At 36.3% G+C, this 19363-nt stretch overlaps 2 protein-coding genes and 1 long non-coding RNA gene across 9 annotated transcripts; 1 reads left to right on the top strand and 2 right to left on the bottom strand.

Annotated features, from left to right (window-relative positions):
* Positions 1 to 608: 608 nt before the first annotated feature.
* LOC121257185 (putative aminoacrylate hydrolase RutD) lies at positions 609 to 6000 on the bottom strand. Of its 2 annotated transcripts, none has more exons than XM_041158111.1 (11): positions 5741 to 6000; positions 5305 to 5500; positions 4730 to 4812; positions 4222 to 4322; positions 3339 to 3437; positions 2960 to 3013; positions 2212 to 2360; positions 1849 to 1966; positions 1584 to 1671; positions 1017 to 1245; positions 609 to 926 (listed from the first exon to the last, which is right to left on the bottom strand). In XM_041158111.1, exons 1-10 carry the CDS (start codon positions 5865 to 5867, stop codon positions 1034 to 1036), a joined length of 1227 nt encoding a protein of 408 aa, XP_041014045.1. In that variant the 5' UTR covers positions 5868 to 6000; the 3' UTR covers positions 609 to 926; positions 1017 to 1033. The 2 variants fall into 2 exon arrangements, with proteins under 2 accessions (XP_041014045.1, XP_041014046.1); XM_041158112.1 differs by having other exon boundaries at positions 3339 to 3434; positions 5741 to 5999.
* On the top strand, positions 1091 to 2950 carry LOC121257188. Its single transcript, XR_005939168.1, has 2 exons — positions 1091 to 1187; positions 2120 to 2950. It is a non-coding gene; the product is annotated as an uncharacterized LOC121257188 (long non-coding RNA).
* A 2989-nt stretch (positions 6001 to 8989) lies between the features above and the next one.
* Positions 8990 to 17947, bottom strand: LOC121257184 (nephrocystin-3). 6 transcript variants are annotated; one of them, XM_041158106.1, is made up of 11 exons: positions 17826 to 17947; positions 17665 to 17750; positions 17321 to 17483; positions 16241 to 16477; positions 15722 to 15995; positions 14893 to 15043; positions 13855 to 14077; positions 11280 to 11371; positions 10525 to 10660; positions 9607 to 9938; positions 8990 to 9407 (listed from the first exon to the last, which is right to left on the bottom strand). In XM_041158106.1, exons 3-11 carry the CDS (start codon positions 17362 to 17364, stop codon positions 9157 to 9159), a joined length of 1740 nt encoding a protein of 579 aa, XP_041014040.1. In that variant the 5' UTR covers positions 17365 to 17483; positions 17665 to 17750; positions 17826 to 17947; the 3' UTR covers positions 8990 to 9156. The 6 variants fall into 6 exon arrangements, with proteins under 6 accessions (XP_041014040.1, XP_041014038.1, XP_041014044.1 ...); XM_041158104.1 differs by having other exon boundaries at positions 17321 to 17473; XM_041158110.1 differs by having other exon boundaries at positions 16241 to 16449; positions 17321 to 17473; positions 17826 to 17941.
* Positions 17948 to 19363: the final 1416 nt, after the last annotated feature.

The raw sequence follows: 19363 nt of genomic DNA, 5'->3' as shown, positions 1-19363 counted from the left end.
TTTGATTGGATAATTGGGGTTCCCTTAACAATGGAACTTGATGTAAAGTTTTTCTTTGATTCTTTGTATTCATGGTTGTTCCTCCGCCTCAAGAGTTTTTTTTTTTTATAAGAGTAATGTTATACACCATATTCTCATTCTATTTTGATCATATTAAGTGGTATGTGTCACATTTATCATTATTAGATGATAAAAAAATATGTAATAAATGATCATTTAATAGTGATAAATGTGTCACATTATACTTAGTAGAATGAAAATGAGATAGGAATATGATGTATAAAATTTTCCTTTTTATAATAAGAGGCTTTGACCTCGTCTTTTATTAATATATATATATATATATATATATATATATATATCACAATAGTAATGAACACTTTATTCTTCTTTTAGATAAAGTTGGTTGAAATTTCTGTATTGTTCTTAATAAGCACATTTCATTATTTTAATAGGTAGGTAGGTAGGTAGGTAGGTTGGTTGGTCGGTCAATTTCCATCGACCTGGTCAAGCATTTTTATCATGTAGTTACACTTAGTGATGAAGAGATTCTAAAACTGTGATTTATTCTCTATCTTGTGAGAGAAGAAGGATCCAAAACAAAGAGACAAATAAACAATTTTTTTCTCTTTTGAATTGCACTCAAAAAGGAGTTTTGAGTGGAGAGTTCATTGCAGATACAGAGTGATTTCTCAGCAAAATATTTTCAAGGAAACATGAACTGAAGGCACCGGGAGAGGGATCCGCATAAATACTGGTTGTCCACTCTGCCGCCATTTCTGCCTCCAACTGCTTTGAAAAATGAAGATTTCCGAATATGTAGTCCTCACACCTTGTTAAAAAATGTCGTTTCAAGAATCCTGTGTATTCATCATCCTGGTTTCCTTGGTATTGAGGTAATGGAAGGGAGACAAATCAATAAACCCCTGAAAAGAAGGGAAAAGGCTGGCTGAGCTTCTCTTGCACATGATTTTAGACAGGAAAAAAGAGATGGGAATTTAAGAGCAGAGAATTACCAGTAAGAAATAAGGGATCATTGACTATCAGCTATTGCAAGAGAAGGCCCAACTCTAACTGGTTTTAAACTTCTTACAGCCTTTCGTCCGTAGTTGAATACCACAAAAAGGAGACCAAAGAGGTATAACACAAAGAGATGGAGCTTCGATAGCAAATAAAACATGAGAGAGGTATTGCTTTCACCCTCTGTGTTTACTCTGATTAATGCCATCCTTGTACCTATCCACCCTGCCAAAAGAACAACATATATCAACACAAGATCACAAAAAAGAAGGTAGATTCTCTAGTGGATACGTGATACAGCGATTGTCGCCAATTGGACTTCCCTGTGATCTGGGTAATTACAGTTTTGGTTAGTTCCTTGATTCATCATAAAATTCCCATCTAGAAATCAATTAAACGAGCCAAATATGGTAAATCATGAAATATTGGGCTAGATTAGAACATAATTATGGGACTAGAGAACCTGGTGGTCTCAGATTACTGACTAATGATTCCTTCTCTACAGCTAAAATTCGTGCTGTAATCGGGTCATAAGTCTTTTATCTACACTGTATAATACTTACCAGAGGTTTTCTTCGGCAAATTAGTCCAATCATGAGGATTGATCTTCACTTCTGATGCCTTGATCAATTCAAGAAGAGCTTGATTGACCTATAATTTTAGGGGGAAAGTAGATTAGTTGAGATTCCTTTTTCCTTCCAATTACAGAAAAATCAAGTCGTAAAGTAAATGTCCAACCCATTGGTATTAATACTATTTATTACAGAAAAACTATCCAATCTGATGACCTGCTGAATCAAAATAAAAAAAATACAGTGTGAAATATACCTCTTCGGTTCTCTCATGGCTCACTAGATGACCTCCATGAAGTTCTATCATTCTAGCAACAGGCTGCATCTTCTCTGCAAGTCTCCTTGCATAATATAGTTGAGCAATTATATCATGCCTACACATTCAAAGAGTATTCTTAAGTGGAGAACATAAATAAATGAGATCCAAAGTTAGATGTTGTAAATTCTGTCTCATTTAAAGCTTAGAAACTTGATTTTTCAAGGTCATTACATCTCATATAAAAACAGAATATATTATCTTGATACAGAACAGAGTAACAACTATGCTCAAGTGCAATGAGAAAAGGGGCCGAGTAAAGATTTTGTGTGACTAATCTATACAAAGGATATGGCTGCACACCTGCCATGAATGACCGAAACAAGAAATCCAGCAGAACGGATCACTTCAATTTCCGATCGTGTCATTTTGTGTGTCCAGCAAGCATTGACTTGGCCCTCAAAACCATTGTTAGACTGCATTCCAGTTGATGATATAGATCTTACATATTCCTGCAGAGATTAGTTGTAGGTCAAGTTAGGGACATCTTATTTTCAAGTCTGAACAATTAGTGAAGAATTGTTTACTACTGAAGGACATTGCTTTCAGCAACTGACGTGACACCAAACCTACCAGGTGAAACCCTATGTTTATTGTCAACAATTCTATGTGATGTTTGCAACCATGTACGACAATGGATAAAGAAAAGTTATTAATAAGCTGCTAGTAAGTTGTTACATACCAAGCTATGTTAGCATTGGTTGGAAACATGATGCTACATGCTTTTCTGAGTCATCAAATAAAATATGTGCCAAAACAGAAGAGTGATGATGCCTACAACTAGTTGAGTAGATCAATTATTTTTACCCTTCTTTAATTCTATTGTCAAGTATCTGTTGTACTGCAATAATGCGTGTCAACAAAGGAGGAAATCAAACAATCCATTGAAAGCAAAATTACCAAGATCTCATTGCCAACTTATGATAGTAGGAAAAGTGAGTATATCCACTTTTGTCTGTTAATAAAATTATTGTACAAGGACTAGTCACCATTAATAATCTTTAACATTTGTTGCTTGATATAAGATTGATGAGCTTTTAACTTCTCTTACTTGATATAAGATTGTTTTTCTCGTGTTAGGTCCAACATATTCCTCAAGGTATTCCTGCATGTAATGTACAAAGTGAAATTGTAGAAGTTAAATTAGCCACAGAAAGAATGAAATTAAATTTGTAGTTTAGAATAGGTGAATATAAATAAGTGTACAAATTTTTGCAATGATATCAAGATAGTATTCAAAAAATATTAAAAGTTCACCATGTGAAAGCAGGGAACTCATAATATGGATAGTTTTACAAAGATGCCAACTACAGCCGGACAAATTCTTATTACTTTTACTGACTTTTTCATATAAAACATTTTTCTTCACCAGTCAAATATCCAGAACACATTAATAACAAAACTAGGAACAAATATAGAGCATCTTTTACCTTTGAGTAGTGGGTGTCCAAGTCAACAGCTGCCCGTTGCTCAGGAGTTTTGGCCCGTAAGAAACGGATTGCAACAGATAATGTTTGTCGATCAAGCTGCTAAAATGGGAATAATTAGACCATCCTTCTAAGAATAAGTTCGTAGGCCAAATTGAGTTATTGAAGGTAATAAACTTTATATCTAGATGATGATTTTGCATAATTTATATTTAGATGATGATTTTGCATAATTTATGGCTCCAATGTAGCTTTTGATTAGGATACCAGCAGATACCTATAACTAGAACATATCATGTGCCCATGTGAATGAAAATGTGCAAAATCTCTACTTGCCACCACCTTCTTCTAGTCTCTTCCTTTTTATGTATTGCATCGCTACCCTCTGTTGTGACATCAACTAATAAGGAATTGGAGTTGAAAATCATATTTAGAACAAACCAGGAATTTTCAGGATGCCCCTAATAACCTACAAATGATTAATGCTTTTCCTTATGCAGATCCTATTTCAATGAGAACTTGATGAGTTGATCCACCTACATGTAGTTAGAGTGTTAATACACACTTGGATTTAATAGATCTAAGGATTACATTTGCTTTTCATAAGCTTATCAAAAAACAAAATAATTATCTTTCTAGAAAGGTTTTCTAATTTATAGAGGCCTGTAAGTCTCTACCAAAGTGATAGCAAGTTTTGCAATTGTGAGTGTTGTTCTCTCGTATCTCTTCATAATGTTTGCAATCTTTCTCTGCTTCCTTAGCATGATGATAAAAGTTTCAGGAGAAAAAGAAAAGCGCACTAAATGATAGGCATAATATTTATATTCTACAATTCAAAAGGAATTGAAGATAGTCTAATTGAGTGGTGCCAAAAGATATCCAATACCTTGGGAAAACATTCAAAACCTCCACCTGTTACGTTAAGTAAAGCCAGAGACAGAACTCTTTCAGGCGCCATTGCTGCTAACTTGCAAGCTATCATAGCTCCTGTTTTCAAAGTACAAAAAGAAAAATAAAACTCAAAATGAATTTGATTAACTATCTATTTAAAAGAGTCATTTTCAACGGGCGTGACTTTAGCTTGTGTTATACTAGTAAAAAAAGAAAATCTAGCTTATGTTACCAAAGCATTAAGAAAATCAACCCTTTGCTCAATTCTCGTTGGTCTTGCTACAAACCATTTAGAGAATTTTTAAGGTGAACTTCAAATGTTCAACAAATCATAAATTACTAAATTTTCATCCAAAGTGGACATTTTTATCTCATGAATTACAGCTAAACCAGCAAGAGTCGTAACCTGATTTATCCTAAATATACTATTCTAATTTAAGGGAGCTTCCTGTATATAAACCTAATCAAAGTCTATACATAGAAACTCAGGGTCATAGGCTCACCCATTGAATGTCCAAAAATATGTGCATTTTTCCAGCCCAAATGATCCAACAAAGCAATTGCGTCTTTTGCCATAAGCTTTGTTCTGCATCCAACAATTACAGGCCATTTTGTTTAAGGAGTTAACATTCAGAAAAATAGCTGTTTGGTAACTTAGAAAATAAAATGATAAGAAAAATTATGCGATTCAACTGTCTCTTGATTGAATTCAAGGTGATGGAAAACTGCTCAATCAGATATCTATTACGCATTAAAAGGTAAACTCAATTCAACAAAATTTACCAGAATATTCACACGAACCGAAGAAACTACTACAATCAATCGTACACGTCGACGTGCACACACACAATGCAAATTAGGATTCAGAAACCAACCATTGGAAAGAAAAGGATTATGGACCCGAAAATGACACGAACTTCAATCAACAAAATTCAGTACCATTGAGAGCCAAACAAAACTTAGAATTCAAAAAGAAAAGAAAAGAAAAGAAAATTTCAAACGTGAAGTTCAACAAACCCAGTAAAGAAATAAAATAACTACTGCTTCAAATTATGAAATAGAAACGAAGAAAACTCACGTGTATTCGGACTTTTTGGTAGGTATGGAGCTCCGACCCATTCCACGGTTGTCAAACGCGCATATCTGGATACCACCGCCACTCTCATAGTCCTCTGAGTTCCAATCGCCGGTCTTCGTTTCATCATCATTGGGCGTATCGGTCCCCGCCAGACCTTTGATCTGTGGGCCCCAGGAATCGTGAGTCCCCGCCAATCCTGACCATTCATCATTGTAACTATCAACGACCAAGATTATATACATATATTCATTTTATATAAAATATGGGTTAAATTCTGAGCTGAAATGCGATCTCGCCAATCAATCAACTGGGTTGAAACGGGGTGTCACACCAGAAACTCCGAAGACCCAGAAAAACTCGACCAAAACCCACTTCAATAATCAAAATACAAATATAAGAAATTCTTAAATAGAAAACAGAATCTGATGGGGGATACCTATGATGAGGAGGACCTTGGTGGGCCCCTGACCGTAAGTTCTGTAAAAGATTCCGACTCCATTGTCGCCGGCTTTAAGCTTCGTGTCTTCGCCGCCTTGCTGCATCGAAACCGTGCAAAAAGGCATTGTGACGACAGAGAGATTTGGAGGGGAAAAAAATAAAAAAGAGGTTCCGGTTTGGTTTGGTTTCGTTGTATATAGTTTTTCTGGTAATTCTGTCTCACAGAAGAGAGAGGAGGGAGGCGACAGAGAGAGAGAGAGAGAGAGAGAAGGGAGAGGGAAGCACAGGGTGGGTGAGTGCTTTTAAAGGGTTGGCTAGCGAACGCGTGGCGGTTAAAAATTGGTCGGTTTGTGCCAACTCGGATGGTCGGCTTCTCCAACGTGTCAAAGTCAATACCCACCATGCAAGAGGAGGACACCCAGAAGCATATTGGAAGGCAACCCTAATAGTTAATTATACCCTGAAAAATTAAGATCTGATAAAATATATTTATAATAGTAAATTATGCGATCGTCACATATTCATTTAAAAAAATATATATATAAGATTTATATAAAAAAAATTATTTTTTTAATTATAGACTATATTCTTTTTCAAAACGATTACGTAATATTTACGCATTTCACGGTTATATGTAGAATTACTCTTAAGATTTAGACTTAAAATTCACATCAACTCATTTTATTTTATCATTATAATTTTCATAAATTTCTACACAAAATATAATAAACAATTCAACTTTTTCAAATTTCAAAATAATAATAATATTAAAAATAATATTCTAATAATATTTTATTCAACTCATTTAAAACCACTCAACTCATCCAATCCAGAAAAGTAATAATTATTAATTTTTAAAAATAATTTCAAATCCTTATGTTTTTTTTTTATTTTAGCGGTGGAATTAAAGGGACTTTTGGGGGTATCTAGAACCTCATGCTTTGAATAATTCCTACACTTTTTGTTGAAAGTTTTGACTTTTTTTTTTTTTTTTTTGGTAGTAGTTTATTGGTCTCTTGCTGAGATGCCATGGACAGAAATATTGGGTGATTTAAAGGGTATAACAAGTTGATGTTATTTGATTCTTAATGTGAACTATATGTCTTTTTTCTCCTAAAGCTGAATTTGAATCAAACAAAAAGTTACCAATGTCAAGTTGATATTGCATTATGGGAATAAAGTTCTATGGCCAATATAAAAGAATATTATAGACTTAAGGCTTAGGGTAAAATATTAAAAAACAAAAAGTTAAAAGGGTCAATGGATAAATAAATAAAAGTTAATATTTTTTAATGGACATCGGTGATCTAATGTTTGCATCAGAAATATAGATTTCTGATAAGAAGATAAGGTATGTGGTATATGAGATCTCACATTATTTAAAAATGAGAAGTTCTTACTTTTCATAATATTTCAATGGGGTTCTAATTAGATCATTAACTAATCTTTTTAAAATATAAGTTATGTAGTTTAGATCTTCTATTGAGACGTTATATTCATGTATCTATTATATTCTAAACATGAAATACACGTTAGTCTAATTTTAATCCGAAATAATTCCAAACCTTATCAACAGATAGATGTGTAGGGTGGGATGTTTCGATTTTGGAGGGTAGCACGTGGTGGATAAGGAGAAATAAGAACGTGTTGCCGTGCTGGGGCTGGTCACGTTGATCAGGCTCATGCAAGTGGTCAAACCGTCATGGTCCACTTTGGCAGTTGGCTCTTAGACCTAACCCCCCATTATTGTTCCTTTTTTGTTCGTTGACAAAGCCATCTCTTTTGCTTTGTATTCATTATTATACCGTCATCATCATATAAATATTGGATTCTAGAAGTGGGATGGATTGCCTAACATGATGTTTTCTCCTAAAGGCTATTATTAGACAAAAGTTAAATAATATTTCTATTCATAGAACATAAATATTGAGTGTTTCTTTTAAAAAAAGTGAATAAATATGAGATCTTTATAAAAAAAAATTAATTTTTTAATAATAGACTCCACTCTTTTTCAAAATGAATGTACAGCATTTACACAACACATGACTGTATCTATAAAAACTCATTATAATTCTAAGATTATAGGTTCAATGTTAAGGTAAATTTGAATTCGAATAGATGTTAATGAGTGTGAGTAAATACTATAGTGTCCATTTTATTTGTTTATTTTTCTTCCACTTTAGAGGGATCTTAGAAGATTTGAATCCTCTTAATTATATGAAGTAGTGTGATGAAGTGTACCAAAAGATGCATATGTTCCAACACACATCTTGATAAACTGACAGAAATAGGTAGAAGCAGTAAATCTAAAAATATCAAGCTTTAGAGAAGAAAATTACCAATTCCAACATCACAAAAAATGCACGAGATATTGACAAGGCATAAACACCCAATCCTCCAAAATGGAGGTCTTGGGTTCGACCCCCCTCCCCGACTAAAAAAAATGCATGAGATATTATAGTTCAAGATTGAGGGAGACGCAAAATCGAGGTTTGAAAATCTTGTATCAAATCCAAGAGTAAGCAAAGGAGATACAGATTGGAGGAAGGTGATGGAGTCCACTTGTGCTTGCTCTAGTGATTGTTCTAATTTCTTCTGTTTTTAAAAAAATATAAGAATTCGAACAGAAAATCATAAGTTTGTGCAAATCAAAAATATGAACCCGTGATTTTTCTTTTTCTGTTCACTTGTCTATTCGATAATAACTCGATGGAGTTAGGGACTTGCAATTGTTAGTGCATGAGCAAGTCTTATGGCTTATAGCTCAAGTCCATTGATGGGCTTTGCTCATAGGTTGTATACCCAAGCCCAGCCCGAATTGAGTTCATCAGAGATTTTTCAGTGCAGGCCCAACTCAAGGTTTTCCAAAGTCCACATTGCTCTTTGTGATGACAATTCAACAGTCCCGAATATCTTAATAATGAATGCAGCAATGTGCACATCCCCCTGTCACAGGCCAGTTGAAAGGAAAATTCTACAAACCACACCCACATAGCAGTCTCATCCCACCATGATAAGGTAGCATTACCCATCAACTTTTAAAATTTTACATAAAAAATCATCCAAAGATAATAAAAGTGACATATTTTACAAAATGAGATAAGAGTGAGATGGGAGTGTGGTTAGTAGCATTACTCATAAAGGAAAATTCTACAAACCATACCCACATCTCAATCTCATCTCACTATGATAAGGTGACATTACTCATCAACTTTCAAATTTTTACATGAAGGATGATCCAAAGATAATAAAAGTGACATATTTTACATAGTGAGATAAGAGTGAGACATGAGTGTGGTTAATAACATTACTCAAACACAGACGAATTAAGGAGATGAAATGGTCAGATATTACCTCTCCCTACCAACCGGTAGAAAGATGTGGAGGGTTAGATATATGAATGATTATATGCAATTAATATTGGATCCTTTCTTTGTATTTCATTCTAAGCATGGACAATCTTTTCTGCAGTGGGAACTTCTCGTTCTTCCTACCCAGTTTGTCCAAGTAGTACAGAGTTTTTTTCAGGGTTTCCATGACCTCTTCACTCTCATGGCCAAACTCTCTCTCTTGGATACTCAGAAGTCTCTTGAGCAGCTCCAACAACTCTCCGTCATCCCTCCCCAACCTAGTCTGGATGGATGCCAAACAGTCCAATGCCTCCCCTGCCATACAAATAAGAAAACATCAGCTCATAGATTTAGAGGTTCAGGAAAAAATTTCGAATGCTTTTTGCAACCCTTCAAGAAGGTCCATGGCCAGATTTGATTAGATGAAGGAATGGCTATCCAACATGACTGGGGAGGGTGATAGACAAGACGGGAAGTATTTGAGCACCAAGCAAAAGATACAAAACAAGCTTACCAACAGGAAGAGAATCTTTTCCAAATGCCTTTTCACGGATGCGCAAAACGTCCAAGGCAAGTTGCTCAGCTTCTTCATTCCGTTTTAGATTGTAGAGGGTAACTGCAAGATGCAACATTGGATAGGTGAGGGATTGATCATCAGGGCCCACAGTCTTCCCCATGATTTCCAAACTCGTCCTCAGCAAGCGTTCAGCCTCCACAAAATTCTTTGAGCGTGAATAGGAGGTTGCAAGATTCACAAGGTGCGTCACTAAGCTGGGATGCTCTTTTCCTTTATACTTCTCAGTGATCAACAAGGATTCCTCTAACATTTCTCGGCCTTCTTTTCCCCTGAGAGCAATGAGATGACAATGAAGGAAAAGCAAACTGATCAGGAAGAAAGATTACAACTAGCTATATCAAGTTCGATTACATTCTAGCTAAACCATTTAGTAAAGGTACTATAAGCAAAGGTATGTCAGAATCTCAATTATCAAGTGCCAAGATCAGACATCTCATCCAAACTTGTCACAACAAAGAGAAGCAGAACATTTTGTTTGGTAAGCTCAGGAGTGTTTTTTTTTATTCAGCGTCTACTGCTCAAGAGTAATTATAAGCCTAATGCATGCCCCGTTTCTGGATTTGAAGTCAAACCAAGGTCCCAAACTCAAAATTCTGAGAAAATCACAGGAGATTCAATGATATAACCATGTAACGACCATTTTTTGTACACCTACCAATCAATGTTATTGAATGTCGATATAGGCAAATCTAGTCACTGTCAAGTCACTTCCACTAGCATTGTAGAACTATGACAAAATGGAAAGCAGTATATTGCATAAAATTACTTTTTTGTTTTCATTAGTATTGCATAAAATTACTTGAGATGCCTCTATATCCGTTTTCATATGCGATACCAGTGAGAATTGGACTTTACCTTCCTACAACATGAAGTAGCTCTGCCAAATCTATCCTCATCTTCTCCATTATGCTGTCATCTAAAGCCATATAGTTTGAATCCTCGATGACCTGGAGAGCATTCTTATATAATCCAATGGCTTCATCAGCATTTCCTGTGTAAAATTTCCACAAGAATCAAGCTGTTTGGGAAACAGATTAGTTGATGAACAAGGTTGATCTGCTGACCCAAAGGCCTAAGGCCCAAGGCCCTTGAATTTCACACATTAGCAGAGGGCATTTCCTCAGCAAACCAAAAAATTCTGAGCAACGTAGGACTCTCATCATCCATGAATAAACTTGATTTGTATCAGTAGCCATCTTACTTTTTAATAATTGACCCCTAGGGATTGGCTAAAGTAGTAAGAATCATGGTCTTGGTGATATGCTCCTTTCTAAGGTTCAAACCTTGGGTGCAAACAATTCTAGGGGCCATCGGACTAGGGTAATTTTCCTTTGAATTACACGGGTGCACTTGCGGAAAACTCCTTGTCGAGAGCCTTGCACGCTTGGGATTAGTCGAGACTTTGTTTCGGACACCCAATGCCAATCAAAAAACCATTATAATAACAAGAAATTATGGCCAAACAGAATTTCCTGTTATGGGAGCACATTTTTAAGGTGAGCGTCTGTGAAATGTAATGCATGAAAGTGAAAAAGGCATTAATCTAAAAAATAAAGGAAATACAAAAGAAATATATATATATATATTAACAGGAGAGAGATTAAAGGTACCCTTTGCACACTTCACATGGGCTAGGGAACACATAGCCATTCCAACTCTTCCGTCATTTTCTCCATATAACTTTTTATACAAGGTTAAGATTCTACAAAAGAAAAATAGAATACGAGTGTGAATAGTCAATCTAAGCTTAGCTCAATCCAGTCAGTATGTGTAAGACAGCAAAGCAAAATATATATAGACATAATGGAAGCTGTAGAGATAATGGGTCAAACAATGTTACAAACAATATTAGACAAAAAAAAAATAATAATTATTTTTAAGTAAAACCCAAAGAATACGGAGTCACCAGAAAAAAAAAAATATATAATTTCTCTAAATAACTTGGAAGTCTTGAGACTTTTTGTCCCTATAGGCTACATCACAAAGCTAACCCCAGTAACAAATATTACCAAAATACCCTTAAAACAAGCAAAAATAAGCTGAAACACATGAAAATCAATACTTGTGGAATTTTGACCAGTGCTCTCAGGTTTTACTTCCTAACCATTTTTCCAAATATAAAGGAAGTACTTGTCCCACATCATACCCTCCACTTGAATATAACTCATCCTCGAGTTATGATTGGAACATGTCATCTGATCTAGAGGATGGTACTTCAACCATTCACCAAATCATGATTCATCATAACTGAATCTCCATTACATTTTAAAGCTTCATATAAATAAGTGAAATTTGCATCGAGAGATGCTTCCTTCTTTTCCTAACAACCGATTACTTGGGATAATCTCAAGATAATGCTTTTCATGATCTTGTACTGCACTTTGGTTCCCTTCATGCGTAGATGTGTAAAAATTACATCAACATCCTTAGAGTCCATATCTGTGCAAACTTCTTGCTTCTTCACATAAAGAGCATCTTCAGCCACCTTCACCACCATCTCATCTGCTAGAACACGCATTACATGCCATAACGTAAATGCAACTCCATCAAACTGAGATAGCTAAAGATTAGATTTAATCTGGTTGATAATCTTGTAATGCCAGTCTCCAAAATCCAGAACTCTAGAAGTAGCAACAATGGTACAACAAACCAAGGAATCTATGTCCTTCACTTCAAGAGTACAACACACCAGTGTGGATCTGTAGGGTAACAAGCCAGACTCGAGAGAAAACTCCAAACTCTTTATTCTATATAATTTCCCCACTGTTTCTCCCTTAGGTAAAAGCAATATTGTTGCAAACTCAGTACCGGCACTAGATTTGCATAATGTTGAACATGTCTAACTAATGGTGACTTGTTTGACAATTCATCCAAAGTAAAATCACCAACTTCCTCATCATTTAAAGGTTCTTGTCATATAACCTCTTTAACCACCTCCCAGATTTGCTTCAGGGAAGGTTCATTCATTCACTACCACATAGGGGTTAGCAATGGTTTGAGTGATTGCCTCTCTACTTTAGAAATTTTGGTTTGTAGCCCTTCACAAGTCTCTTCAACATCAAATTCTTGTAGGTATCGTAAACCACAATTTAATCAGGTACCTTCGATTGATTAAAAAAATATTGTGGTGCTTGATAAACCTACTTGCATAGGTGACAATAAAGTTGTTGTTCCCCTTAAATCAAATTGCTCTCCTCCTTTTGATTAGATTTACCTCATGTGCAGATTGGGGACAGAAATAACTCCGAATTGTTATCTCCATAGCATGTGAGTCATTGAACTTTGGTGTGAGCCAACTGGCTGGCCAAGAGCAACATCTTCGGAGCGTCTTCTATTGATGGATTGATAATGAGTGTGGCTCTCAGTACGTCAACTTTGAAAGAAATATTTGGCGCGTGTCCTATGTCAATTTCATTTTTGTGGACGTTGAGCCCCAGTTTGGCTAGCATATTGCTAATCTTGGCCCTTGTTCTGCCATCTCTTGGCATTGTTCCACCATCTGCTGCCTTTGTTTCACAAGATTTGCCACAAGCAACATTGATGGGAATTTTACTTCAAATTTGTTGTTGCACATCTTGCCAGGAAAATCCTCACTCTGATACCAATTGATGTAGTGGAAGGTAGGGATAATGGGTCAAGCAACATTAAACTCAAAGCAAAATGGAATCCACCATAAAATAGAGAAACCTCTTTGAACAACTTCAAAGTCAATTGATGACTAATTATTCAAGAATGAATAACAAGTCTTACGCATGCTATTATATAAGCCACTAACAAAACCTAATTTGAATGGCAACATAGTACTAAATATCCTTACAGACAAGTGAAAATAAGCTAAAAGCGTGAGAAGATCAATAATTCTGAAATTGTTGCCACAACACAGTAAAGGTAGGGTTCTACTGAACATAGACCACATAATGTTTTCAAGCTCCGATTTGGCTGATGAATGGACTTAACTTCAACCAATACACTAAGGTTTTATTAGCTTTATTCCAGATACAGAGGGTTTACTCATCATACACCATATATATATATATGTGTGTGTGTGTGTGTGTGTGTGTGTGTGTGCGCATATACATATATATATAATATATATATATATATATATAGAGAGAGAGAGAGAGAGAGAGAAAGACAGACAGACAGATATACAGATAGAAAGAGAGAGACAGAGAAGAAAGTAACCTGATGAAATGAGGTTCTGCATCTGTCGATCTTCCTTCTTTGAGCAAAAGATTTCCAAGACCAAATAAAGCTACAACCAAATCCTCACTTTCAGCCCCTTTGCTCAATTCCAAAATAGTAACTGCACGATGATAGATTTCAACTGCTTTTGTTGATCTGCCAATAGATCCAAGTGCTTTTGCCATCCCTAACAATGGAGTGACAAGAAAAATACTATTTTTCCCTGAAGAAAGAGTTTCAAGGCAACCACTGAGTTCCTGTCTTGCACTATTGCTCTTTTCATGAAGTTTGGGACAACAATTAAATATCAAATGTGCAACTGCAGTAACAGAATCTTAAGGAACACATAATTGGCTCAACATAAAAAGCTACAACAAAAATTCAGAAAAAAAATGTATTTGACTTTTCTTGGCATGGTAGGAAAGAATAGGAATAATAAGCACTGTTTCTTAAGATTTGATGGCTTCAGTCCACAGTGGTCTTCTCCTTTTGGGGAGTATAAAAGGTTTACAGATGCCTAGCTTCAACAGTGGACTTTAGCCTTGTGGTTGGTAGATTATTATTATTATTATTATTTTTTTATTTATTTATAATGTTGGGGAACCTCTCCAAGGCAGGACCCTTCGGACCCACCCCTGCAGAGTAAAGCCTGGTCCCGTGCACCGCACCCTCGGAACTAGTTAAATCGCTGGCTTTTCACCAGGAGGTGTGGCCCCAAAGGATTGTTTGCACCCATAAGGTGTTGAACCTTGGATCTTGAAGGGAGTGATACCCCAAGACCAAGGCCTTCACCACTTGAGCCAACCCCTTGGGGTTGATTGGAAATAAAAGATAAAGATACACAATTTTACAATATAGTAAACTAGAAAGTAGAGCCATTCAATTGGGCATCTAGCATATTGATCTAGAAGTCTCACAACAATAACTGCAACTGTTTAACAATTAAAATAAATACCAAATATTTTGTGATTCAAGTTGTTACACGACATGAGCAAAAACAAACAATAACAATTACATAAAAGTTAAGGTGCCAATTACCATATCTGTTCTCTAGAATATCAATAGACCTCCGGTACACAAGCAATGATTTATCAAACTTCCCCAAAGCCGTAAACAAACTTCCCATATGCACGAGCACAACATCCAGAAGTGGTTCATTATCCTTTAGACTGTCAACAACCCCAGCCAACTGCCATCAACAAAAATGTACGGGAAAAAGGAAATAAAGGTTTAATGAATGACAATTAAGGAGATGCAAAAACCTTGAAAAGATCCTCTGTGCATAACACACGAGCTCTCATAGGTACAGTTTCAAAAAAATGCCCCAAAAATGGTTGTCACACTGACAACAGCCCCTATATGAATAACACAGTGTTTGTGGCATACTTACAGAATAAAGAGGCAACAGTTTATCTGGATTGAAAAGCACAATTAGAATGTTCAAATAAGACAAGTTTGTGTGAAGATGAGCTTGTGTGGGTCTATATGCTTGTCAAGGACACGCTTTTTCTTTGCTGATCATTAATCATTATATAATCAATTTAGACCAAATATATATACAAGGAAGCCAGCAGCAAATAGAGAAACATTAAAAAGGGGAGAAAGAAAAGAAGGGAAGAGAAACCAATTGAATAAGACTCTTCTCTATCCTACATCCTCATATAACTGACAAGAGTCCTGAAATCCAAGGCCTTTAGTCTTAAAACTGATTATAATTTATAAATAGCTTGAAACTTGAATAAAAAACAATCCTACCATTCTTTTTCTTTTACCATAACAAAAAGAGATTTTATTACTAGGAAACCAGAAAGTCTCAGAATGAATGATATCAGAGTATTATCACAACGCCTATGGAAGAAGCAATTACCAAAGCCAGTACGGAAGCAACAAGCTTCAAATCTCCAACAGCCATATAACCCAGGGTAATGATGTCAAGAAGTGCAGCTTCTTCAATCCCTTTGCTACCTTTATTCATCCGTTCTATCACAGCTTCATAGTTTGCTTTAAGTAGGTCCATGGCATCATTTCTGTTCCCCATCATAATCATTCTTTTGACTTCATCAAATAATTCTTGCAGCTGTTTCTCAAAATTAGTTATGTCATCCAAGGGGTAATTTGTCTGGTCAAAAGACATTCTAGACCTGCAAATCATAAGGATGTGATAATGATGATTCTTATTTTGAGACTATACATGTTTAGAATGCTTTCTACAGAATCTTATATCCATAATTGTGAGATTAAATTCTTAACGCTATTTTAAGAAGATTTTACACATCAAAATTTTAGATTCCTAGAAATTACATTAAATCCCCATTGTCGTTGAAGGAAAACCATTGCAATTGGTTTGATAAGTAAAAAAACATAGCAATTACTTAAATTATCCCACCTCCGAGAGTTGTTTGGAGTTGAAACACCAGGAGGAGCATCATTTCCGTGGCTTGCCACATCTGCTTCTAATGACCCAACTGATGCAAAAGTTCTATAGACACGGTGACGGGAAACGGCTTTGATGGGAATCATGTAATGCTTGATATTGCATTTCTGCTTCTGGAGACAAACTGAGAAGCATGTTATAGCTTTCCGTAAATGTTCTGACTGCATGTGTAGACACACTTGGCTCATCCTAAAATGTTCAAGTTAGAAAAATAAAGAACAGAACTCCAAAAGCATGAGGCAAAGTCCAAGACCAAGCACATATGTACACATTCAAATGGAAACCGGTTTTAGCCAAAGCATCAGTTTTCTCAATTAACAATTAAATGTTTTAGGCCTAGTTTGAATAGTGAGATGAGATGAGATAATCTGTAAATAGTAGTGAAATGGTTTGTGAATAGTAGTGAAATTTTTTGAGTTAATATTTTTATGGGGTTTTGGGAAAGAAGAGAGAAAAAATTGAATAAAAATATTATAAAGTTAAAATATTATTAGAATGTAATTCTTTAATATTATTTTTATTTTGGGATTTAAAAAAATTGAATTGTTTTTTGGATTTTGTTTGGAAGTTTGGGAAAGTTGTAATAATTAGATAAAAAATTTGAAGATTTGAAATTGAAAAGTGTTTGTGTTTCAGGTGTTTGGATATTGAGATGAGATGGGATGGGATGGGATGAGTTGGGAGGACATTGCTATCCAAACCAGGCCTTCTAGAAACTAGTAAAATGGGAATTCTTCCTCTGTCGGAGAGAGCATTTAATCATATACTCAACCAGTTCAGAATATCAGAAGTACAGTGGTGCAGCTAGAGGAAACAAAAATCAATTAAATAATATAAAATAGTGTCATGTATCTAGCAGGAGCAAAACTCAATACTGAAGAGTCCCAGAAAAATAGAACTACCTAAGAAATCTAGAAGGATAACCAGCAAAACCCACAGAGAAACTTCCACAGGGTAAATTTCAGGACACAAACATAGAAAATATGGAGAGAGAGAGAGAGAGAGAGAGAGAGAGAGAGAGAGAGAGAGTACCTGTAGTTGTTGGTAGATGGGGAGAGGGAAATAAGGGAAGTCATTGGAGGAGTTTGCAGGGCAGAGACAGGTCAGTCGAAACCTAATGGCGTGATGCTTTAAAAGGAAAACTGAGTGGTCGAGTTGACTTGGCGAGTCACTAACGGCATGGACCTACACCAACCTCGTTTACAAAATTACAAGGGAAGAGAGTATCAGAAAGTTAATGTTGGAGAGATAGGGAAGCAGAGACTTTGGCAGGGATGCTGAAAATGGAAGCTAAATGGGGGAAGACAGGTGAGTGAGAAAAATAAACCCAAATCCAGGACCAACCACAAAGTACAGAGAAAGATAGATAAAAGTACAGAGAAATGGGTGTCCCAAGCAAGACAGACGGTTGAGAAGTGACCCCAACCAAGCTTGCTCTGGACAACGTAGCGGCCGATTCGGACTGCGTGAGAGACACTTAAAAATATTTACTTGAACAAATTCCAAACAGAGAGAAACGGGAGAGAGAGACAATTACCGAAAGGCCGGTGGCGACAGAGAGACGTCGGCAGAAACTCGAAGGCTAATCTTTCACGGTTTCGGCGCGAGGGAGAGAGCAGAGAGATAGAAAGACAGATCGCGGGGGATATGTTGTAACTAAAACATCAAACGACGTCGAAAGATTAATTATTAAGCATATGGCCCAAAACGACGTCACAGTGTTAGGCATTTGTAACAATCACCCGTGAAATAGACTAGAAAATGTAACACAACTCATAGAGGGTGAGAGACCTCCAGAAAAGGAGAGAGAAGAAGAGAAAATTATAGAACTTGATTCAGATAATTCTTCAGATAATTCTTACAGGGAATGTGACGGATAATGAGTGGAACATCTCTAACGATTTCCACAGAGCATCAGCCAATCATTGACAATTACTAACAATAGACTAAGAAATGATAAAATAGTCATAACATCTACTACTAATGGTCGTGCAAGGCCATAGAGGAATTAAAACAACACAATAACCCAAAACAACAATTAAGCCCCTTGGCCCGTACCCCAAGATGCATGTCTTCAATCCCCCACATTGAACCTAATCCATGTCTTGGCCCATGAATGGCCCAATACGTGTGACAAAGCCCTCTCGTTAGAACACCTTGCCCATAAGGTGTGGGTAGGCTTCCTTCAAGTCCCTATAGGGCTCCCAGGTTGCATCCTTCGTCAGCTGCCCTTAAGATCAGAAGCTCCAGAACCGATAAGTTCTTCGATTTCTTCATTCTCCTTGCAATTACTTCTTCTAATTCTGGTTTAAGTGTCTCATATGTGTCGATTGGGGGTAGGATTTGCTGAGCTACAGTGCCTTGCCCCAATTTCTTCTTGATTTGTGATATGTGAAATACGGGTTGTATGGATGATGAAGGTGGTAGCTTTAATTTGTAAGTTACATCTCCAATCTTTTGTATGATCTAGTAAGGGCCATAAAATCTAGAGGATAGCTTTAGGCTTTGGCGATTGGCCACTGAGTGCTGCCTATTGGGCTGGAGTCTTAAGAAGACCCACTCCCCCACCTCAAGCTGTTATTCATTCCACTTAAGATTAGGATACCTCTCCAATGAATGCTAAGCTCTCTGTAGATTATGCTTGCTTGAGTAATTGTAAGATCTGATCTTGGGACCTAAGGTCCTCATTCACAGCTTCAACCTTAGTGGTTCTAGGAGTGTAAGGTATGAGATTAGGTGGGGTATAGCAGTATAAAGCCTCAAAAAGGGTGATGTGTGTTGAGGAGTGGTTGGTGGTGTTATAGGACCATTCTGCTAGGGGGATCCAGTGGGCCCAAGCTTTTGGCTTATCACCTTAAGTAATTTTCCTGGCACTTATTCACTGCCTCACTTTGACCATCAGTTTGTGAATGGTATGAGGTGCTTAGTATAAGTTGAATTCCTTGTATCCTATAGAGCTCTTGCCAAAATAAATTGGTGAAAACACTTCCTTTGTTTGAGACAATTGACTGAGGCATGCCATGTAACCTCAAAATTTGCTTAACAAAAAGTTGGACCACTGATTTGGCTGAGAAA

This window comes from Juglans microcarpa x Juglans regia, chromosome 3S (genome assembly GCF_004785595.1).
Source record: "Juglans microcarpa x Juglans regia isolate MS1-56 chromosome 3S, Jm3101_v1.0, whole genome shotgun sequence".
Lineage (NCBI taxonomy): Eukaryota > Viridiplantae > Streptophyta > Magnoliopsida > Fagales > Juglandaceae > Juglans > Juglans microcarpa x Juglans regia.
Note: the sequence above shows the minus strand (reverse complement) of the source record. Positions and strands in the feature narration are given on the sequence as shown.